The following is a 25012-nucleotide window of genomic DNA, read 5'->3' as shown; positions in this document are numbered from 1 at the left end:
CCTCCATACCCTTAGGAGTAAGTCCTTCTTTTAACTGTAATTATGATGTTTATGATTTTAGTTTAATTATATTATGTGTTTTTAATTGATTATGAACGCATGATTGTACCCCGCCCTGAATGTTGGAATGGCAGGTAATAAATGTTTCTAAATAAATAAATAGTAAATGATGGCAGATAAAGGCCAAAATGGTCCATCCAGTCTGCCCAGCAAGTTGCAGAGGTTTTCATGCACTGAATATCACTTTTTTTTTTTAACCCTTCAAACATTCTGTCCGTCTTTGCTTTCAGGCATGAGGAGAGTTTGCACTGCAGTTTGACAGTTCAACCAGGGCCTTCTCTAATGGATGGTGGGGAAGCTTTTCCAAGTGAAACGCAGGGGGAGAGGTTGGAGAGGCTGGATACAGCTGGCAACATGGAGGGCACAGCAGCCCCTGCGGCTTCCGCCTCGGATGAGAACGAGAACCGTCTTGATGGCAAGGCGAGTGAGCCCGCAGCCACCGGTGATGGTGTGGCAGGCACGCCGGCGACAGTGACAGAGGACAGCATTAATAATAATGAGCGCCAAGGCAGCCCGTCGAGCGCCAAGAGTGTCCACGAAGAACCGCAGCAAAACACAGACGCTGAAAATGTTTCTTCGAGCAATCAAAGAGACTGCGAGTCAGCACGAGGAAAAGGCAAAGGTGGCCCTGGAAAAAGAAGTTCCAGAAGCAAAAAAGGCTTTGATACAAAGTCCACAGGTATTGTTTTGGTTTTCCTTTTCCAAAAAAAAAAATGGTTTGAGGAGACATTTTGCGTTTATGATGTTTAAGGATTAGGCCACACACATTAACCATGATGCATACTTCCCCCCCCCCCCCCCCCCCCCGCTCTGCTAATGCTGCTGAAATAGAGGGGTCCACGCCAGGCTTGACCCTCGCTCAGACCATGGCTTTTGCCATTTGTGATGAAGAGGCCAGGTGTAAGATTCACATGTTACTGGACCAAAATGTACTTTCCCAGACTACACAAGGCAACTTTAAAGCAGCTAAAAAAATTCTGCTGAAGCTGCAGTGAGTGCTGCAGGACTTTGATTTTGTCAGTTAGATGAAGCTGTTAGCTGTTTGTTCTTTATTTATTTGCCTGTGCATTCAGCAGCATTTTTAGATTAGAGCCCAGGGCAGAAACATTGGAGGGTGCTCACTGATCCCGGGTCTGCAACCTTATGAATCCTCTCACCACCCACAGCCTCTTTTTATCTCTCCTCCTGCCCATGGCCCCTTCCTACTCTTCTCCCTCTTACCACCTATGTCCTGTAGCCCTTCCCTGGCTCTTTTACTTTTCCCCTTTCCCCTATGGCTCTCTTGGCTCCTCTCTCCCTCTTACACCCTTCCCAGCTCCTTTCCCTCCTACCTCCCTTCCAGATCCGTATCCTTCCTACCCTAGTCTCCCCATAACCCCATTCTAGCTCCTCTCCTCATGATTCCTTCCCATCATCTCTCCCTCCTTACTGTCTGTACTCATGACCCCTTTCCAGATCCTCTCCCCTCTAGAGTACTCCCATGATCCCCTTCCTAGCTGTTCTCCCTCCTAGCCCCCTCCCCCCATGGCTCCTTTCTCTCCTTGGCACCTCACCTTATGGTCCCTTCCTGATTGCTTTCCCCCCCCACTACAATGGCCTTTTTCTGGGCTCCTACTCCATCCCCACATCCCCTATGGCATCTTTCCAGCTTCTACCCCAATCCATGGCCCCCCCTCCTGATTTCTCTTCCTTTACCGATGGCTCTTTCTAGTCTCTTTTCAGCCCTCCACTTCACATTCGGCTAGCTGGTTCTGAGCCGGCAGAGCTTATTGCGCAACGCTGCAGAAACAGAAGAGAAAATAAATGCAGGCCCTGCATTCCAGCACACAATGACAGGCCCTGCCCCTTACACAAATTTTCTGGGTAACAGAAAGCCTATTTGGGAGGAGGGGGCAGGACTGCTGCAGGGCCTGTCAGTGTGTGTGCCAGCTCACCCGCCCTGCGCTGATCTTCCTAATCTTCTTTATCAGTGCACACTGAAGACTAATGGCAGCTAGGACTGGGCTGTCCCTTTGATATTTGGCCAGGCCTGTGAGGCCCCTTGTGGCATTTGGGCCCAGGGCAGCTGCCATGCTTGTTCTCTCTAATACCTTTCCTGTTTGCATCTGTAATGGTGCCATAAATGTGGGACTCATATAGGTACAGTGAATCCTGTCTTTGAAGAGCTTACAATTCAAGCAGGTACCAGAGGCCCAGGTACAATGACTTATGCAAGGTAATAGGAAGTGTTTGTAGCCAAAAGCTGAACTTGAGCTCAATTCTGCTGGCTCTCATACCATATTCCTAACTAGTCAATTCTGTCTTCCTAAAAATATATTTTTGAAGATCAAGTCCCACTGTCGCTCCTTGTGACCTTGGGCAAGTCACTTGACTCAGGTCAAACTTAGGGGGTCATTTCTCAAAGTGCTGTATGGTGTTTTCGCATGCAGAAAACGCCTTTAACACATGCGAAAATGCCTTAACGCATGCAAAAACGCCATTAACACTTGGTGAGATGCAAATGAGAAAAAGGGGAGGATATCGGGACGGGAATTTTGGCCAAGTGGGCTGGGCTCACAGTTTTCCAAAGCTGTATCACACGGCTTTAACTCCACCTTTTTTATTTGCATAAAGTTGTGTGATAGGGCTTTTTTGCGCGGTGGGGCCCTCCTACATCCACAGGGGGGGGGGGGGGGGAGAGGGAGGGAGAGAGCACTGAGCCATAATGCCCTCATACTAGATAGGTATTTATATCCCTATGGGAGGCCCACCTAGTAACTCAAGGTGAGGTTTAGGTATTAGTGTAGGGGTTAGGGGCCACTTTGACATTCAAAGTGAGACATACGAACAGAACAGTGGTCTCTTGGGAAGATTTGATGACCTTCAGAGTGAGGAAACTCACCCAAAGATGAGATTTGTGCAATGTTCTCTTTACCTAGCTTGATTTTACCCAGGTAGAGAGTCCATCAAGCTAGGTTGAAAGAACAATGCACAAATCTCATCTTTGGGTGAGTTTCCTCACTCCGAAGGTCATCAAATCTTCGCAAGAGAGCACTGTTCTGTTCGTACTTCTCACTTTGAATGTCAAAGTGGCCCCTAACCCCTACACTAATACCTAAACCTCATCTCCAGTTACTAGGTGGGCCTCCCATAGAGATAGAAAACCCTATCTAGTGTGAGGCCATTATGGTTACGCTTGTGCTCTCTCCCCCCCCCCCCCGTGGTTGTAGTAGGGCCCTGATAGCTAGGCTGGCTCTCCAGGAGCTTAAACCTACTAAACATGGTCCCCCCAGTGGTTGTATGTAGGAAATACAACAATTCTGGCACTTATCACAAAGTGCAAAAAAGTTATCGCAGTTTGCGCTAAGATAGCGCTTTTCATAGGTATTAGCGCAAATTGCGATAAACTGCCTATTGCCATAAAACACACCTCTTTTCCTATCACATGTGATATTTAGTGCATTTTGATAAATCCAAGCCTTGGATTGTAAGCCCCCTGGGGATAGGGAAATACCTCCAGTACCTGAATGTAATCCACTTTGAAGTGCTGAAAAAAGTGTGAAAAGCGGAATATAAATCTAAAATAATAAATAAATAAATAAAATATGTATCCATCTAGCTATAACTATTGTAGATCTGTCCATTGTAGATCTTTGTATGTTTCTATATTTTTCTCTGTTCTTATCTCTCATCTGCATTACTCCTGCTGTCGTCATCCTAAGCCTTGCTTGTGCTGCACTTAAAGATAGTTATTTTGAGTTCTCTAATTGTTTTTGATAGGAACAAATATTCCCTAGAGATTACTTGAGGTTGAGCTACCATGCTTACTACACATGGGACCTTTTTAGGATTTCAGCCCAGGTCCCTATTGAGTTGTCTGTGTGCATAAGAAAATCTAGGAAGGCAACTGCTTGAAGTCTAGGCACAAGTAATACTTTGCATGATTTAATTTAAATAGGCATTACTGTTCCTCTTTAATATGGTCTTGTTTTCAAGGCAGATTATAACAATATGCTAGCTCCCATAAGAAAAAAAATTCTCATTTAGAATACAATGTATATAATATCCATCAGCCCAATTTACAGGGTAAAAAAAAAAAATAGGTAAAATAAAATCACCATATGCAAACAATACAAGGAATTCCCATTTGCTCTAACTCAGAGCACAACTACAGTAAGGATAGTAAATGTAACCTAAGGACAAGGCATGATGTATTTCCTGCATCGGGTAAAAAAATGACTGACAGCTCTCAATCAGCATGCAGAACTTATTTTTTAATTTCTGAACATTAAAAATCCTCTTAAGTGCAAAACCTTGCACTTTAAAAAAACAAACAAACAAACAAACTGTAGAGTCCATATTCAATGGCATTTAGTTGGATAACTTGTCAGTTATCCGTCTAAATGCCGACTTTTGAATATTCCTAACCACTTATTGGGCTCAAGTTTAGCCAGGTAATGTAGGAGAAGAGTTACATGAGCTGGATAAGTTATCCAGCTAACTCTGGTCATGCCATAGCCAGATAAATTCATGCGGCTAACTTTAAGATAGTTGGGTATATTTAATGGTGCAGCTATGTTGCTGAATATTCCACTAAAGCTAGCTGGATAACCTAGCAAGTGACTGAAAATTGCCCCTGTTGTCTAGCTGTACCCAGTCAGACTGTTCTAAATTATACTTTTGAAAAGAATATAATTACACTAGCATGCCCCAATGTTTCAAAAGGGAAGCAAGCTGTCCCATACTGATTTCATTACTTCAGGTGCCATGGAAACATCACAGAAGAATTGATGTGGTGAGTTCTGTGATATATTGTACCACTGTGGTAGGTTGAGAATTCAACTTTAAAGCTGAAGACACCATAGGAGGATATAATTATAGGACTTCTAGAATCTTCTGCAGCTTGTGTTCCCCCTGTTCTTTCTATTTGCCTTTTAGAACTTGTTTCCCTTATTTTCTTTACCTCCTGGTCCTAATTAGGGCTTACTTCAACCTAATGCACTGTCACCTGTTTCCCAACTAGGTGTGTTGAGAAATATAATCTAATTTTATGGGGGCAGTTTTCAAAATGATTGCCGTGGGTAATTGGGCATTTATCCCCAGAAAACTGTCTTTTATCCTCGAGCCTCTGCGGATAAAAGGGGGTGTGTGCCTGTGTGGGAGGCGGGATTAGGACAGGCTGCAGGAAGCATACATGAAGGCTTAATTTTGAAATCCTTGCACATTCTTTTCCCATCTTTATCCTGCATGCTTTGCCCCAGCAAAGCACATGGGTTACAGCATTGCCATGGTGCTGGCCACCCAGTGGATTTTGAAAGGAAACTCCACAGGGAGCTCCCCTTTCAAAATGTGCTTGCAGGCACGCTGGTACCGGACACCTTTAGGCCTCCCAGCACTACGAGGAGGCTGAGAAGTGGAGATATTGGGCCTGTGTGTTTTTTACATAAAAAAATATGTGTAGAGCTGCCACCTCATTCATATTAGTTCAGAGAGGCTGGTCCAATCCTAGCTTTGCCCCATTGCATGCATGGAGTTGTAGTTCTGATTTCCCTAAGAAAAGTGCATGCATACAATGCATGCATACAATGGGGCAAAACCAGGACATGATCCGTTTTTCTGGGCTGACCTTGGTGAAGCGCCATCCAGAAATATAAAGAATTCTGAACACTATTTTTTTTTTTTTTTAGTCCAGCTCAAATAGAACTGCCTTGTATTTGCATGTGGCATCCTAACATAGTAAATGTCGTCAGAAAAAGACTCAAATGGTTCATCTAATCTGCCCAGCAAGTTTTTAAAAATGTTTAACATTTTTTTAGGGTAGTAACTGCCGCTCCGTGCAGGTTAAGCCCCATGCCTTCTGTAACGCCTAACAGGCATGAGGATAACCTGGTGGCCCTGATCTTTCATTCATTCATTCATTCATTCATTTATTTATTTATTTATTTATTTATTTATTTGAACATTCTTATAGACCGACGTTCGTTAGAAACATCACATTGGTTTACAGGTAACAAAACAATAAGCAGTAAATATGCTTTACAGGGAATGGTGAACAGTATTGTAAATAACACTAGCAATTTGGAACAGGAGGGGTAGTAACTTGACTAGAAAGTGAGGGCTAAAATTAACAGTTTAAAACTAGCAACCAGCTGGGATTTTTCCCCCCTATTTTACATCCACTTCGCGTAGCCCAGTCATTGCAGCAGTGGTCCACGACCAGGGAGCACGCACCAAGGCTGCTTTCCAGAACCCTGCAGGTGTGAGCCCTTCGTCCAGCCCCCAGGCACTGTGAACGCTGCTTCTGTGGCATCTCCAGCCTCCGGCTAGCCTGATGAGCCTTACTCGAGAGTCAGACCTAGGTCTTGTGCAAGGCAGTTTGCAATGGATGCCTCTGTTAAGCCACCAGGCCAACCCAAGGAAACTGAATTATTCATAACGTTATTTTCTTAATCCTTGCATGAGAACAAATCAAGACAGTGGTAGTCTGATCCATAAAACAGATTGTAAACAAGCAGTACACTGCCGCCTAAAGCTATAACTACTCTAATCACGGATTTTTTTCCATATTTTCTGAACTCAAAGAGGTAAAACAGTAGAGAGAGAAAAGAAAAGGACCAGAAATATCCCTGAATAAACTAAAAGCTGAACAAAATTTAGTGCATGGACAATGGCAATAAACTTAATTGCTTTTTCTTTTTCAGTAGGCACATGGTGCTATGGAATTAATTGCTTACAGGTACAATGTCACCCTGCCCCCGCCTCAGTCTGTGTGCTCACCTGCGGTAAGGGAGGATAAAGTGTCAGTGGCAGCTACTTCAGCTCAGCTCTCTTGGCTCTCGGACTAGTATTCTTAGAGGTCACTTTTCTCTATCTGATCTTACAAATTGAAAATTACATATCAGATTCTGGCAATGCAGTCATTTCAGCTAAGTTTGGCTATTTTTTTCTGTGATGTGTATGTGTGTGTGTGTATATGTATATATATATATATCGTGGATGATTTTACCTGTTGCATTTGTAGAAACTGTTATTGTGCCTGAGTAGCTTAGTAGTTGGAGCACTGGGCTGAGAAACAGGGAAGCCTGGGTTTAAATCCCGTTTTTCTCACTGACGCTTCTTGTGATTTTTGGCAAGTCACTTCACTCCCCACCGCCTTAGCTACAAACTTAGACCTAGAGGCACTAAATCAGGATATTTTTTTTTTTTTGCAAGAGAGTTTTCACTGTCGCGGGAAGGGAGGGTGCTGCGATAATGGGCCTCTCCCCTGGAAAAAAAAACAATGAGGCTGTCTCACGGCAAAACACCATGGGACAAAACAACGTGGCTATCGACACTTTAGTTGCAGTGGTGGCTCCAACCTCAAGGGACCGCCATCATCTTAATGGACTGACCGCAGAAAAAAAATTCCTGGCCTCCTGCATACAAGACTGACTATTATAAGTAAGGTTTACATATCATTTTTAATAAAAATTAATTAAAAAAAAATTCCTGGCCAAAAAGAAGTTGTGTGGGGGTCAAGGTTGACCCCTGACTCAACCCAAGGCCACCCCTTGAGGCAATCCCGATACCCACAAGTGTAAAATAAAGAATTAGGTTCACGTGGCCCCCACCCCATGTTAGAAAATCCATGGGCTGCGTGCACATGCGCCCTGGATTTTATAATCCACTCGCATATGTGTGGGTGGCACGCACAAGGGGGGGGGGGGGGGGGGAACTTTCGCAATTTCCAAGCGGCGAAGCATTCTGGCCTTCCCCAGTTCCCTCCTGATTAAGAAGCGGACTGGGAGGGAACTTCCCTACCCCCTACCTAAACTCCCTCCCTTCCCCTCTCCTTCTCACCCCCTAAACCCTGCTTTATCTTTCCTTTATTTTTGTTTTACAACTTACTTTAGGTCGAGCCCTGAACTAAGTTGCATGCACCGGCCGGCACACGATTCTTCGGGACAGCGTTCAATGGCGCCTTCCCGGCCCACCCCCAACCCGTCCCTTCGAGGAGGCCCGGCACTTGAGCGCATACTGGGGTAGATTTTAAAAGGGTTACGCGCATAAGGTACGCGCATAACCCTTTAAAAATGCCCCTGCACGCGCCGAGCCTATTTTGCATAGGCTCTGCGACACGCGCAAGCCCCGGGATGCGCGTAAGCCCCGGGGCTTCACTAGGGGGGGCGTGTCGGGTGGGCGGCGCGAAGTTCGGGGTGTTCCGGGGGGCATTTCGGGGGGCATGGTGCCGGGCCGGGGGCATCCCGGGGGCACGGCCGAGGCCTCCGAAACAGCCCCCGGGTTGGTTGATGGCGCGCAAGCAGCCCGCTGGCGCGTGCGAGTTACACCTGCCAGAGGCAGGCGTAACTTTTCAAATAAAGGTGGGGGGGGGTTTAGATAGGGCCGGGGGATGGGTTAGGTAGGGGAAGGGAGGGGAAGGTGCGGGGGGTGGAAGGAAAATTCCCTCCGAGGCCACTCCGATTTCGGAGCGGCCTCGGAGGGAATGGGCAGCACGCGCAGGGCTCGGCGCGCGCAAGGTGCACAAATGTGCACTCCCTTGCGCACGCCGACCCCGGATTTTATAAGATACGCGTGGCTACGCGTAAAATCCAGCATACTTTTGTTTGCGCCTGGTGCGCGTAAAGCCCAGATTTTATGCGCATAGGGCTTTTAAAATCCAGGCGATAATGTACATTAATAAACAAAATTAACAAAACCCACTGGTACCAATAATTTATGTTCTTCCACAGTCATAATTTTTATACATTTTTATGACAGATTTTAAATTTTTTTTAATCGTGTCTAATTTTTCACCTATAGTGTTTTAAAAAATGTAAAAGATTATTATAGATATGCCTGCCACTTGGCATTAGTTAGGATTAATTAAATTTTGTGTGGTACATTTAATTCCACAAGTCTAGAATTGTAGAACAAAAGAGTGCATTCTATGGCTCCTTGACCTGCGTGTGTGAGTTACGAAAGCTCTAAGTTTAGGTGTGTTTGGATCTTGCAGTTGCTTGCGGTTGAGGGGAGGGATAGGAGATATGGAAAGGATGGATAGGGGGATGTAAGATGGGTGGGCAGGAGTATATGAAAGAATTGGAGGGGTGTGGATATTGAGGGGTGAGGGAATTGTGGAGGATGGATGAGTATGTGTGGATGCAGATGGGAGCTTGTAGGGGGGGAGCGGAGGTTGAAGTGGATGAATAGGGGTAGGCATGGGGGTATAGGAGGGGTGGGTGGTATACTGCTCCCCATATTCTCACACTCTTTTCATGCCCTCGTATTCATTTTCTCGCCTCTCCCCTCCTCCAGCCTTTCTTCCCATCCCTCCTATCCTCTCTCTTCTTTCCTCTTCCTATTAACATCTCCTCTTTACAATCTCCTGTCATCCCCTCTGCCCTTTTTTCCCTTCTCCCACCACCAAAGCTACCACCTCTGCCTCCCGCTCTGCTTCGCCTTAGGCTGGCGGGGCTTAGGGAACTCCACTAGGCCCATTGCTATGGCCACTGATGCCGGATCCAGTTCTTCAGCTGACATGGCCTGAGAACCCCACAGTCCTGTTACGTCAGCTGCCAGTAGCAACTCTTTCTCTTCAGCTGGCAGAGTTGAGAAACCCTGCCAGCCCCGCTGCTTGTCTGCTGATAGTTCCCTTTAATCCTGGTGCCCTCATTTGTCTAATTGGATTAGAGCAGCTTCTCCTCTTTGGCTCCTTCTAATGTGGGGAGGAAGTAGGAGTGAAGAGCTTAGTGTATGGTTTATTTTAGTACAGAGGAAAGGCGGAGGGAACAGCACACACATATAGAGAAAATCACAACAAGAAAATGTGCGGCATTCAATGTACTGGACAATAATAATGTAACAAACAAACAACTATTTATTTACATTTGCACACGGAACTTGTGCAAGGTATTTAATGTATAATTACCAGTGTTGTACAAGCGACAGAGCCCCGACACGGCCGTGTTTCGCTTCCAGCTGCGTCAGGGGGACCGAAGTTTGTCAAAGTTGTGTGTCTTATGAGGTAGATGGTTTTGAATGTTGGAGCACCCGCTGAATCAGCTTACAGGGTAACTTGAGAAAAAGAGACTCAGGTTATTTGGGTTGGCTCATGACTCGGAGCTCAAACTGCTGGAGACATCGCGGCTCGAGTAAGTGGTAGACCCCAGAGGGGTTAACACGCTTCCACAGACGGGAGAATTGCGAAAATGAAAAACTTTCTGTTCAATTGCCAAGCAGGCAACTGTACTTCTATAAGTTCTGTGCATCCGACATCGTGCGGACTGGAGTGATGTGTTAGGCGGTTTCAGATTTTTTAAAGATGGGCCGATCCGACCTCTATGATCCGAATGAGTGTACACATTTGCACAAGTTCCGTGTGCAAATGTAATATAAATAATTGTTTGTTTGTTACATTATTATTGTCCAGTACATTGTATGCCGCACATTTTCTTGTTGTGGTTTATTTTAGTAACATAGTACATGACAGCAGATAAAATCAATTGGCCCATCCAGTCTGCCCAGTTGAGATATTTCCTCTGAGTTTTTTTTGTTTTTTTTACCATCCTAGATAGATGAGCATGGAATTTCCCATACTCAAAGCAACAATAACAACCCCCCCCCCCCCCCTCTGTCCATGTCTTTCACCTACCCCTTCAATCCATATTCCACCACCGCCTTCCACATTTTATTCAAGTATTCCCAAAATCTGCCATTGTGCTGGCCTTAATCCCCCTTGGAAGGCCACCTCTGGATATACTTTCCTCTTTGCTTCTTCCAATACCAGTATTTACGTCAATCCCCTGGTTCTTGTCCTTGTCTTCTTATCAAATGTTGACATTGCTTTTTGTGGCTGCCTCAAGAGTGGTGTTATGCCCACCTTTAGTTGTCTTCTGCATCCAAGGTTAATTGGATTGAGAATAATAAGGGCCTGTTCCATCAACGTCCCCTCCCACAGTTGAAGTCTGTCCCCCTGTCTCTAAATGAGAAGCGAAATTTGTGTTTCGCAGCTCTGGTTTTCAGAGCCTCCAAAGAGGTCTGGTTTCACTGAATACGCACGAGATATATTTGCTTATATTCGATCAGTTTGTGAATTAAAATTAAGCTGAAAACGAGACCTGTGCGGGAGAAGCAGGGACTGAAGTTGAGAACCAGTGGGCTAGGTGGAGGCAGTTGGAATTACAAGACGGGAATTGACTAGAATTGGGGAAGGAGAAAGAGGTCAGTTCAAGAAAAAGGCCACAGAATAATTTGCATGTGTACAGTAACTCACATTGAGCTACCAATGAAAAGTCGTGAGCTAAATAAAACTCAAGATGCCTGTCATAATTACTGTTTGTTATAGCTACTGTTTTACGTTGCTTCCAATGTTCAGTAAGCCTGTTATAGTTTCTGTATTACGTTGTTATAACTGTAAACTGGAGTGAAGGACTGCTCCAAACTTCGGTATATAAAAACACACAAATAAATAAATAAATATTTACAGCGTTTAATTTGGGGGGGAATAGCCTGGAACACAGTTCTGCCACTTCTTTTCAGAGGTAAGAGGCAGAATAGCCAGGGTGTTCTGCTCCAGCTCCTCCCCTTCAGGCAGCCTGCATGGAAGAGCCTAGAGCAAATAGCCACTTTATTCCCTGACCCAGCACTTTCCCCTCCTGTTGTTTCCCCCTCCCTTCCTCCTCTACAAGGATCAGGAGGAGTAAGGGTGATACTGAAGCAGAGCAAAAAATAAAAAAGGACACTAAAGGGGTTGAACTAACACAAGATTGAAATTTACATGCAATAACGTTAAGTTGTTAAGGTTTCAACCCTGGTCTTGAAAGGCACTACAGCTCACAAGTTTCAAACATGTGCTAGTCCATCCTCTTTTTGTGTGTCTTACCCAGGATTTAATTTCTGGCAGAACCACGATGTTATGTTTAAGGAAGGATGTGAACCCCTGGGCTGAGATGAGCGATGTCTCCGCCCACGGGGAGGAGCCCTGTGAGCCTCACTGTCAGCAGGCGCAGTCTCAGTGGCGTGGCACACAGCTAGAAGTAGAGACTTTATTATATAGGAAGGAAAGTAATGTCCACAGTATTAGCAATATGGAAGTACAGTCCTGGGCAATGGAAATTACCCAGAATGATTCACAGTGGAGAAGATACGGTAGTGGCCCGTGGAACAAGGTACTCCGTCTATCCCCTCTGGTGAGAGTAGGCACCTCAGGATACAGAGCCGTAGTGGCCCGCAGAGCGGGGTACGCTGAGGACGTCTGTACAGTTGTTATTGGTAGCGATGACAAACCCAGAAGTGGTTCTGTGAAGTTGGTGAGCAGGAATACTGTTGAGCAAGAAGGATGAAAGGCTTTCACTGAAGAAGGGCGGTAGTGGCCCGAGGATCGGGGTACGCCGCGTAGGCTCCTTAGTGTAGTACAGAAATGAAGAAGTCTGTAGAGGTACTCACAACAGGTGGTTCCTGGAGCAGGGTAAGATCTGAGAAGCAGATACAGCAGCAGACAGGCAGGAAGGCCCTCCGAGGAGTGGATAGCTGGGAACGCAGGGGAGTCCCCGAGGAGCGGGTACTCCGAGCGTCCAATTGCCAAAGCTGAATCAGGAACAGGAAGTCCTTGAATGAGCAGAGTATAGCAAGACGGAACTCCTCGCTAACTCGAGGAAGGCAAGGGCTGGCTCCATTAAATACGATAGTGGGTTGACATCATCGGGCAGGGACTCCCCCGAGGTTCCTGCAATGACGTATTCAAACTCCGAGTCCAAGATGGCGGCTGGCAGCACCCACGCTGTTCCAGGAATGCCGGAGAGATTGGCGTGAACTGGCAGACACCACCATTCTTCCAAGACTTGATGGAGCGGGGAAAAAAGAAGTGAGCATGAGAGGTCGCAGCCGACTGCAACCGACAGGCGTAACACATGAGTGGTGTTTTGCCATTGTTTTTTCTGGCGGCAAATCAGTTCTGGCTCTCCCACAGAAACGGAGCAGAGCCAGTGGTGGTAGGATCGTTTCTAGCAGAGCAGAGAGTGTTGGAGCTGCTTACCCTGAGACGAGAGCAGCCTTGAGCCTTGAGTTTTATTCATTTTTCTGGCACAATTGAAAGGCCATGAAATAGGATGGGACGGGGTGAAAAACCTGTCGGCCCTTGTGCTTCTGCTGCTTCTGGATGTGTTTGCATATGTATGTGTGAAGGAGAGAGCTCACACTCAGCCACTTCCCCAGGTCTCACCTGGCCCCGGCCCCACTCTCTTCACCCCCTCCTCCCCACATTTCCACTTCCTTTTTGTCTACAGATTAAGGTGGCTCTCTGGCAAATTTGACAGCTCTTTGCTGCATCTGAAGTTGTGGTTTATGTTGGAATACTTTTATATTGGTATTGAAGAAAATGTTAAATGAAAAAAGTTATCTGGTGATAGAGGAAAGAGACCTTGAATGTGGGAATGCGTAACGAGCAAGAAAAGTGTTAGGTATCCCCTTATTGCATTACCTTGCACATGTTTCCTTCATCAGTATTTTGTTTTAGAACTTGATCCTGCATGAATCATAGGTTACTTATAACTCTGTTTGACAAATAGCTTTAGTTCACAATTTTGTGTTTGCTATCATAAAATCAGCTAAAAGAAACCCCAAGGAAATATGCTGCTCTGTCTGTTTTTTATACTGCTTGGTCAGCAAATGACAAGTAAATATGTTTTTATTACTGCCTTTGTCCTTGAAAGTTATTCTACATTCTGGGCCCAGTATTCAGCCGGCAGATAGCTGGATAAGTAGGACTTATCTGGCTATCTAGCAGTGCTGAATATCCGCTAAAGTTCAGCGGCTGCTAGATAGCTGGATAAATCACTTACAGGCCGAGCGCAGTGTTTGCCCGCATTTGGCCACGCATTTTCAATGCGCTATTTTTACCCCTTATACACAGGCCGATACAGTAAAGTGCGGCCGCGGTTACCCTGCTTCTAACCCGCTTTCTACTCACAATTTGGCCACGTTAGTCCAACCCGCAATTCACTATCCCTTTTAACCCATCCACACCGCCTCTTTAAATCAACGGGTAACCCTTTCCGCCCGCGGCATGTATATGAGATGTAAATGATCGGATTAGCTATTCCCTCCTATTCAGTAACGTGCGCCCCGACTATCGCCTTTTTAACCTGCAGTTTAGTCGCGAGTTTAACCTGCTAATTTACCACCTACCCTTACCCCTGCGTTAGAGGCAGGGGTAAGGGTAGACGGCAAACTTTCCCCCAGCCCCCGCTCACCTGCCCTGGCCGTGTCCATGGGTGCTGGTCTCCGGGGCAGCTCCAGTCCTCTCTCCCCTCCTCCCGAAGCAACTTTAACCAAAAGAAAACCTAAAAACCTAAAATCCCCTCCTCCCGAAGCGACTCGACATGTAAAGTATTGTGAATAAGTGTAACCAAAGTTAACTTACTTTTTCTTTCTTTCAGCCCTTTCAGCCCTCTCCGCCCTCCTCCGGAGGCGCGCACCGGGGGCAGCCGGCAGCGAAAGCGGCTTCCAGCGGCCCCCGCCGGCGAAGACGGATGAACGCACGCCCGTAGTACACGGGCGCTCAAGCCAGTGAAAGCACATGAACGGACGTGCGTGACGTCACGGCGTACGTTCATACGCTTCGCTGGCTTGAGCGCCCAAATTGTCGGGCCCCCAAGTCAGCGAAAGCGTGTGAACGTGTGCCGTGACGTCACGCACGCGCGTTCATGTGCTTTCGCTGGCTTGAGTGCCCGTCAATTTGGGCGCTCAAGCCAGCGAAAGCGTATGAACGTACGCCGTGACGTCATGTGCTTCGCTGGCTTGAGCGCCCAAATTGACGGGCCCCCAAGTCAGCGAAAACGTATGAACGGGCGTGCGTGACATCACGGGTGGCTCAAAGACACAGTAGACCACCAAGTTTTTAAAAGTATGCCTGGGCATGGGCTAGGGTAAGAGATTCTAAGTCCGGGGGTTTTGGAGGCTGGGGGGTGTATGTGTGTCTATTTTTTTTTTTTTTTTTACAAAGGGGCAGGGTTTGGAAGGGAGGGGGAAAGCTGTTTGCCACAGGAGTTTAAATTTTGGCATTAGGACCACCTAGAGGCAGTCGGGGTGGGGATGGAGAAGGAGGCTATCTTCGGGCTGCTCTGACCCTTTAAGAAACTGCCTGGGAGTATTTGGATGCCTGTTCGCATCCCAGTGCTCCTGGGAAAAGTTACCTACAACTCCAGAGTTGTAGCTAACTTTGAGGAAAATAATGCAGCTTGTAATTTTTCAGGCAAGCCATGTTTCATTTCCATGAAACTGCCTAGTAGTGAGCTGCTTTGCATGTCTTTGCATACAAAGCAGTTCATTATCATTGGCGATATTTGGCTCAAAATACTGCATGGTATTTAACATACCGTGTCGTATCGCTAACGCAAGGCATTTACCGCACAATAAAGGCCTGATGTGGCTTTGTAAATACAGCCCCTAGATTGTAAGCCCTGTGGGGATAGAGAAATAGCCACAGTAATAGAATGTTATCCGCTCTGAAGTGTCATGAAAGGTGGAATATAAACAATTATTATTCTTATTAAAACTTTTAAGGACTTTGGCCACCTCTGGGGTCCATGAGAGAGGGGTGGGAGAAGGGGGTCTCATGAGACCCCCCCCCCCCCAAGGGTTTTACCAATCCAGCCAGAGGGAAATACCAGGGGTTGCAGGGCCCCTTTAAAAGACGGACCTGGGATATGGGGCTGGCCATCTTGCAGTGCATAATTGAGGCTGCTTGGCTGTGATTTGTTTTTTCCCTGGTGGTATTTTATCACTGGGGAAAATACCACAGCCTAGTAAATAGTGATATATGGCAGGTATGTACAAAGACAACTTCCTTTCTCTCTTCTTTGATAGGCTGAGGTAGGGGGGTGTGAACAGCTGAACCTGAGCATGACTGGAGGAAGATGACTGGGGTTTTTCTCTTTAGTGGGAGGGCGTGGAGTGGAGACATATATAGCCTTGCCCAGCCCTTGCTCCTCTCTCCTGCAGACCATCAGATGTTATGAGGATGATTCACGTCTCCCATTTGAGGGGCAGGAATAGGGAGGGGGTGATGAGTGGGACTCCTCTCTGCTGCTGTGGGTGGGAGTTGCGCAGCCTGTCTCCTCCAGTGACATGCAGGGGGAAACGGCCATGTTCAGTACAGTGCTTTTTCTTTCTGATTGCAGTTGGCTGGGATTCCTACCAGGGAGAGAGAGCCTTTTTACAGCCAGCCATTTCCCCTAGTGCTGGCACCAGCTGTCTTGTGTACCTCTGTGGGATGTGCCACTGCATCTGCCTTTCCCCCTTCCCCCTGGGGTTGCACCCCTTAGGGTGAGAACCATTGGGCTACAGTTTATTTACCAGACATTCAGCTCAGCTGACCTGGGCTGGGCAGTTGGGTTTACGCTGTGCCTGTGGTTGGCCCAGGCACTTTAGCTTTACTCCATGACTGGCAGGAACGCAGGCTTGAACTTTCACGCCATGAATAAGTGAAGGACTTGCAAGTCTGTGCTTAACAAGACAGGATAGAGTTTAACGGCAATATAAATAAAACAAGGGAGCACCTGAAACGAAGCATTGCTGAATGCTCTAATTTAGCAGGAGGCCTTTTGGACTGCAGGGTAAAGGCAAAAGAGAGCAATCTAAAAATAACTATATTTTAGCATTGGAAAGAAAATGCATTTTTTATTGGTTATTTATAAAAGCATGTACAAAAATGTATTACAGTTGGTCATAAATTATTTAGGAAGCTTTTAAAGCATAAGAGGTACGGCCAAGTAAAATAAGCAAATAAGAAAAAACTCCATTTATGCTGTAGGTTTCCTTGTGTTGTCTTCTTTCCAGCAGATTAGGATCATAAGTAAAAAAAAAAAAAACCTGTAGGAAGGAGTGTTGGCATTTTAAGCTTCAGAGGGGCAAATTTACTGAAGAAGGATAATGAGGCATTAAAAAAAACAACAACCAAAAAAAATAATATAGAAATGTGGATACAGTAGGAATTTAGAAGAGGAAACAGGGAAATTGTTCCCCATCTGTTAAAACATGGAAACTGTAGGAAGCTGTGTGTATAGTGCACACAGGAAGTGAACACTTTAATGCGGTACCACCAGAGGGAGAGGCTGCAAACGGAAAGGGAGGAGCCTTCGTCTTTGTCATCTTGCCAGCTGAGTGTGTAGATCAGATCAGCAAGAAGTTCAGGATTTTGAATAATGAGGCATCAGGCACACAGATGGTTATTAATACCTAGCTGTAAAAATCTGTGGGTTGGTGGACCCTTGGCCTGAGGCGCGAGTTGTTACTGCCTGTGGGGAGGAGCCCCACAGGTCCGCGCCGTCGGGAGGCGGGATACCAGCACAGGAGGACGTTCTTGGCAAGTGATGGCGAGGTCCCAAGGTCCCGTAGCTAACCCCCGCAGGGGGTTATGCTGTAGGAGGTTCTGGAAGGACGGCCCCAAGGGGGCGCAGCTGCAGCGTGGAGGAAGAGACCAGGAGTGTAGACCACCCAGGGATTGAGATAGTCCGGTCCTGGCCCAGGCAGCTGAAGGTGGTAGAACCCCGGAGAGCGGAGATGTGGCCAGAGAGCAGGCTGGAGCTGGCCCAAGGATCGGGATAGGAGACAAGCTGGTACAAGCAGGGATCCAACCCCGAGGAGCGGGGCAGGACTAGGTTGAGCGTAGAGTAAGCGCAGCCTGAGGAGTGGGCAAGCGCTGCCAGTCTATAGCGAGGATTCGGGCACAGCCCCGAGGAACGAGGAGGCCCGAAGAGGAACTCACAGAACTGCGAATCCAAATGAGACACAGGTAGATGGAGCCAGGAAGGATGGAGCCCAAGAGGCGCGGGGCCAGCCCGAGGAGCGTGGTAGGCCAGGGGAGCAAGACCCTGGGTAGTGCACACTGACCCCAAAGGAGCGCGTGCCAGACAGGGTCCAAGGGAGACAGCAGCCAAACTAGAGAATCCGCAGCAGTAGAGTTTCAGGACGGAACTTGTTGCCAAGTCAGTTTCCTGAAGCATCAGCGGCACTTAAGAAGGACAGGCCAATGACATCATCACAGCAGGACGCCCCCGAGGTTCCCACCGGAGGCTTCATATGCAGGGCCTGTGACGCACGCGTGCCTAGGAGGGCCCAGCATCAGAGCAGGGAGCGGCGGCATCCATGCCGCCAAGGAGAGTCCCACGGAGCGCGATGTTGCCGACACACCCTTGCATCAAGCAGCCCCGGGAAGGCCAGGAAAGTAGTGCAAGAGGTGAGCACTCGCGGTCGCAGCTGTCTGCGACTGACGGGCGTAACACTAGCTGTTTCACATTTTAATATTTTGGCGCACGGTTCATTTCAGAGTCATTTGCTCCCTGAACAACAGCACAGTTGTGGGTTGTCATGAGGACCCTGGGACGTGTGGCTGTGAAGGCCTGCCGGGACCAAGAATCCTATTACTTATTTGCCTTTTCCAGAGTGGGAACATATCTGGCTGCACTCCTGATGGAGCCCAAGATCAGTTGCAGGTTCTCTCTTACTAGAACATAAGAAGTTGCCTTACTGGGGCAGACTGAGGGTCCATCTAGCCCAGGAGGATATATCCTGTGTTTACCTGTTGGGAAAATCCAAACAACAAATAGGAGCACTACTGCATGCGAATAATCACAGTTAATCACAGGAATGTGCAGGAAAAATTCAGTGTCCACACAGAATTTAATAATAAGGTGTATTCATTTTAGACGGCAACTCCACAGTGTATATTACAGCAATTTCAAATGCAAAGCGGGTCCCCCGACACGGACCCGTGTTTCGCCGCAAGGCTGCGTCGGGAGGGACAATGTTGGCAAATGTTGAATCGTACACAGAATAACTAAAGTTTTGTCTGACCCTCCCGACGCAGCCTTGCGGCGAAACACGGGTCCGTGTCGGGGGACCCACTTTGCATCTGAAATTGCTGTAATACACACTGTGGAGTTGCCGTCTAAAATGAATACACCTTATTATTAAATTCTGTGTGGACGTTGAATTTTTCCTGCACATTCCTGTGACTAACTGTGTTTACCTCTTGGGAGCCAGGAAACCAGAGGCCCAACTGCACTTCTGTAGTGCAAATAAGTGCTTGTGGCTGAGGAGGGAAAATAAATGGTTAGGATTAGCAAAACTTTCTGGTACTAATTGTAAACCAATGTGCACAGAAACATGATGACAGAAAAAGACCATATAGACTATTTAGTTTGCCCATCCACCCCTACTAAGTCAGCTTTACAATCCCTACCATCCCATCGGAGATTCCCTAGGTTTATCCCATGCTTTTTGGAATTCATATGCTATTCTTATTTCCACCAATTTCACGGAAAGGTTGTTCCATTACTCTCGAGTCTACCCCTTCGCCCTCATCCCATCACTCCTCGTTCTACAACTTCTTTGCCATTGAAAAAGGTCCACTCCATGTGCATGGAAAGCTTGGGGCTATTAAAATGTCTCTATTATATTTTGCCTTTACTCTAGAGTATACGGGATAATATTCAGCTGTTGAGCAGCCTGGCTAGATAGCCGGATCACCTTATCCAGCTAACTAGCAGAGTATATTCAGAGGCTTTGCATGCCGCTGAATATAAGAACATGAGAACTTAAGAAATTGCCATGCTGGGTCAGACCAAGGGTCCATCAACCCCAGCATCCTGTTTCCAACAGAGGCCAAACCAGGCCACAAGAACCTGGCAATTACCTAAACACCAAGAAGATCCCATGCTACTGATGCAATTAATAGCAGTGGCTATTCCCTAAGTAAACTTGATTAATAGCCATTAATGGACTTCTCCTCCAAGAACTTATCCAAACCTTTTTTGAACCCAGCTACATAAACTGCACTAACCACATCCTCTGGAACAAATTCTAGAGCTTAATTATGCGTTGAGTGAAAAAGAATTTTCTCCGATTAGTCTTAAATGTGCTACTTGCTAACTTCATTGAATTCCCCCTAGTCCTTCTATTATCCAAAAGTGTAAATAACCGATTCACATCTGCTCATTCAAGACCTCTCAAGATCTTAAAGACTTCTATCATAGTTCCCCTCAGCAGTTTCTTCTCCAAGCTGAACAGTCCTAACCTCTTTAGTCTTTCCTCATAGGGGAGCTGTTCCATCTCCTTTATCATTTTGGTTCCCTTCTCTGTACCTTCTCCATCACAACTATATCTTTTTTGAGATGCAGCGACCAGAATTGTACACAGAATTCAAGGTGCGGTCTCACCATGGAGCGATACAGAGGCATTATGACATTCTCCGTTTTATTAACCATTCCCTTGCTAATAATTCCTAACATTCTGTTTGCTTTTTTGACTGCTGCAGCACACTGAGCCGACTATTTTAAAGTATTATCCACTATGATACCTAGATCTTTTTCCTGGGTGGTAGTTTCTAATATGGAACCTAGCATCGTGTAACTACAGCAAGGGTTATTTTTCCCTATATGCAACACCTTGCACTTGTCCACATTAAATTTCATTTGCCATTTGGATGCCCAATCTTCCAGTCTTGCAAGGTCCTCCTATAATGTATCACAATCCGCTTGTGATATAACTACTCTGAATAATTTTGTTTCATCCGCAAATTTGTTAACCTCACTCATCGTATTCCTTTCCAGATCATTTATATGTATATATTGGAAAGCACCGGTCCAAGTACAGATCCCTGAGGCACTCTACTATTTACCCTTTTCCACTGAGAAAATTGACTATTTAATCCTACTCTCTGTTTCCTATCTTTTAACCAGTTTGTAATCCACGAAAGGGCATCGCCTCCTATCCCATGACTTTTTAGTTTTCTTAGAAGCCTCACATGAGGGACTTTGTCAAATGCCTTCTGAAAATCCAAATACACTACATCTACCGGTTCACCTTTATCCACATGTTTATTAACCCCTTCAAAAAAATGAAGCAGGTTTGTTAGGCAAGACTTCCCTTGGGTAAATCCATGTTGACTGTGTTCCGTTAAACCATGTCTTTCTATATGCTCTATGAGTTTGATCTTTAGAATAGTTTGCACTATTTTTCCCGGCACTGAAGTCAGGCTCACTGGTCTATAGTTACCCAGATTGCCCCTGGAGCCCTTTGTAAATATTGGGGTTACATTGGCCATCCTCCAGTCTTCAGGTACAATGGATGATTTTAATGATAGGTTACAAATGTTAACTATTAGATCAGAAATTTCATTTATGAGTTCCTTTAGTACCCTAGGATGCATACCATCCGGTCCATGTGATTTGCTACTCTTTAGTTTGTCAATCTGGCCTACTACATCTTCCAGGTTCACAGTGATTTGGTTCAGTTCGTCTGACTCATCACCTTTGAAAACCATCTCTGGAACTGGTATCTCTCCAACATCCTCATTAGTAAACACGGAAGCAAAGAATTCATTTAGTCTTTCTGCAATGGCCTTATCTTCACTAAGAGCCCCTTTAACCCCTCGGTCATCTAACGGTCCAACCGACTCCCTCACAGGTTTCTTGCTTCGGATATATTTTAAAAAGTTTTTATTATGAGTTTTTGCCTCTATGGCCAACTTCATTTCAAATTCTCTCTTCGCCTGTCTTATCAATGTTTTACACTTAACTTGACAATGCTTATGTTTTATCCTATTTTCTTCAGTTGGATCCTTCTTCCAATTTTTGAAGGATTTTTTTGGCCTAAAATAGCCTCTTTTACCTCACCTTTTAACCATGACTGTAATAGTTTTGCCTTCCTTCCACCTTTCTTAATGCGTGGAATACATCTGGACTGCGCCTCTAGGATTGTATTTTTAAACAATGTCCATGCCTGTTGAACACTTTTAACCTTTGCAGCTGCACCTTTCAGTTTTTTTCTATTTTCTTCATTTTATCAAAGTTTCCCTTTTGAAAGTTTAGTGTTAGAGCTGTAGATTTACTTATTGTCCCCCTTCCAGTTATTAGTTTAAATTTGATCATGTTAGGATCACTATTGCCAAGTGGCCCTACCACCATTACTTCTCTCACCAAATCCTGCGTTCCACTAAGAATTAAATCTAAAATAGCTCCCTCTCTTGTTGGTTCCTGAACCAATTGCTCCATGAAGCAGTCATTCATAGCATCCAGGAACTTTGTCTCTAGCAAGTCCTGATGTTACATTTACCCAGTCAATATTGGGGTAATTGAAATCTGATAATGAAGGGCGCACGGTAATATTTTTAATTTAAACCTGCCTGTATGAAGGTGTCAGCAAGCCTGACATTGTGTATCTTCCACAGACACCAATCGGTCTTTTAATCATTCACTTCATATATTTATTTTATTTCAAAAATTTTTTTTGCTTTTTATATTTTTTTATAAAATGTCCCCGATCCTTAGAGAACTTGGGAAATAGACTCTTAGATTTTTTTATGAAAAAAGCCCAGCATGGCTTTTTTCTCTAAGGATAGGGGACATTTTATAAAAAAATATAAAAAGCAAAAAAATGTTTTTGAAATAAAAGAAATATATGAAGGTAAAAGATTAAAAGACCGATTGGTCTTCATACAGGTGGGTTTAAATTAAAAATATTACCTTGTACCCTTCATTATCAAATTTGACCTTTTCTGGGTAACTCGTGTCAACTCTTGCACAATCCAGAGATTCAAAGTGGACCAGGCAGATCCGATCCTACTCCCGCCAGCATGGCCGAGACAACCATGCTACAGTTACCTACTACATTTTAAAATCTGCAACCAGATTTCCCTGGTCGCCAACTCCCAGCGTTTTACCTAGGACAAGGGTACACTGCTACATCTTCTTCACTCCTCCCTACACCTCGCTGCATGGAGAAAAAAAAAAAAAGCTTGCTTACTAGCGCTTAAACATTTCTCCTATCCTTCAAGAGGTCTTCTTGTCCTCAAGAGGACTATCCACCTGGCTCAATTACCAAAGAAAGTAGTCCTGCTATGCTTCCTGGTGTTCAACAACGGCTATCGACCCATTTTACCTGCTATTTTATAGCAAAGGCTTTGCTACTTTCCTCACTATGTTTTACCTTTCAGAACTGTGGCAGCTCATATCATTCATTTAGATGGAGAGCACATTCTCCTCTCATTCCTTAGTAGCAAAATTCATGAAGGAGGTATTACGCCTACGTCCACCTCTACACAAGCCACCGGTGCCATAGGACATTCATTTGGTTCTTGAACATCTAGAGATTTCACCCTTTGAACCTTTGGACACTTGTCACCTTCACTACCTCTTGGAAGGTGTTTGCCTGGGTGTTTTTAACTTTTGCAAGGAGAATTAGTGACATACTCATTATTTCACTACCCTTCTTATCTTCAATTCCACCTGGACAAGGTGACCTTGCGCACTTACTCTAAATCTCTGCCAACGATGATTTTCAATTTCCACATTAACCAAACCATCACCTTACCCAAGTTCTATCTAAACCCTCATGCAATTGCCCATGTGGGAAGGTTACACACCTTTCATGGTAAAGGTGCGCTGGCATACTACAAACAATGCACTCTTTCACCCACTACTATTTCTTTCGTTCCATCTGAATGCATAAGAACTTCCATTAACAGGAAGCACTTTCTCCACATGGTTCTCCACCTCTATCCAATTTGTTATAACATATGGTCGCAAACACTATCTGTGACCCCCAAGGACACAGCAGGTGCGTGCAATGGCAGCCTCTTTGCCTCTCTCCATCACGTACCTCTCATAGGCATATGTACAGCGGCGACATAATCATCGCTACACACTCTACATCCCACTATTGTTTAGACAAACAAACGGCAATTGATGCCCTATTGAGAAGGACTATCCTACAGAAGAGCACTGATTCCACATAAATATAGCCTTCATGGGAACTTCATGGGAACACAAATATAGCCATCACTTATGTAAATAAACAAACACTAATTACGCTCACAAGTTATCATGAGGTCGGCTCCTTGCCTCCCTCCCATACTCTATTGTATATAGTTCTTTATCTTCGTTCTCCCTCTCTTTTTTCCTACTCTCAGTTAAGGCATCCTTGTTATAATGTAACTTTATGCTCCTTTTAAATTGTCTCTTGTTGATTGGTTGGTTATAGTTACTGCTTAGTTCGATGTAAACCGAGTTGATTTGATTTGTATTAAGAAAGTCGGTATATAAAAGCCTTTAATAAATAAATAAATAAATAAATGGGAACTGTCTGCCATTATCGTATTGAGCAAAAAAAAAAAGTGGAAGTAAATGGAATTTCACAGATATTATTGCTCAATACGTCTCCCATACAGCATGGCTAATTCAGCTGCTTATCTACCTGAAAAGAGCAAGTTTGCTTACCGTAAACGCTGTTTTCCCGTAGATAGCAGATGAATTAGCCATGCTAACCCGCCCGCCTCCCAGGACAGTTCTAGCATACCTACCTTGCTTTGATACTGACTGAAGAGCCTGAAGTAATCCTGTCACCATGCAGGAGGGAGGGAGCACCTAGTTAAAAGACTTTACTAGTCTTAGAGAGCTCCGCCACCTAGTGGCACAGAGGACGTACCCATACAGCATAGCTAATTCATCTGCTATCTACGGAAAACACCGTTTACGGTAAGCAAACTTGCTCTTATTTGTAAAACTTACTTTTTTAAATTATTTTATTTTTAATATTACCCATTCACATTGCAAAAAAAAAGTTTGAGGGGGGTACAGAATTCTATGCACATAAAGCCAGATTTGAATATAAAACATTAAAAATATCTCTGTCTCTATCCTCGTATAGTGGCCATTTGAGCATGACTGATGACTTGGTTGAGAGCCAGCAGCTTGCTTGAGGGCATTCATGATAATTTGGCCGATGTGCCCTGTTTGGGGGATAATCTCTTCGGAGACAAGGTCAGGGAAACAATCGCTCAAATTAAGGAGCCAGCATACTGCCATCTAGTATCTCTTAACAGGACTTGAATCTCTTCTTCTAGATGTTCTTACTTCATTTTTAAACACTCTTTCTACCAGAAATGCCTCTCCCACCAATTTCAGTGGCATTGTGGACCACCTGCACTTTCACAGCA

The 25012-nt window shown here is 45.3% G+C and overlaps 1 protein-coding gene across 1 annotated transcript in view; it reads left to right on the top strand.

Annotated features, from left to right (window-relative positions):
• Positions 1-25012, top strand: part of CNST (consortin, connexin sorting protein) — a gene marked incomplete in the record, with an annotated part of 278963 nt that overhangs the window by 38470 nt on the left and 215481 nt on the right. Inside the window, 1 exon segment of the mRNA XM_029593949.1 lies at positions 291-739. Within this exon segment, the coding sequence (XP_029449809.1) occupies positions 343-739 (397 nt within the window).

This window comes from Rhinatrema bivittatum, chromosome 3 (genome assembly GCF_901001135.1).
Source record: "Rhinatrema bivittatum chromosome 3, aRhiBiv1.1, whole genome shotgun sequence".
Lineage (NCBI taxonomy): Eukaryota > Metazoa > Chordata > Amphibia > Gymnophiona > Rhinatrematidae > Rhinatrema > Rhinatrema bivittatum.
The sequence above is the reverse complement of the archived record's forward strand: the minus strand, read 5'-3'. Positions and strand labels throughout refer to the sequence as shown.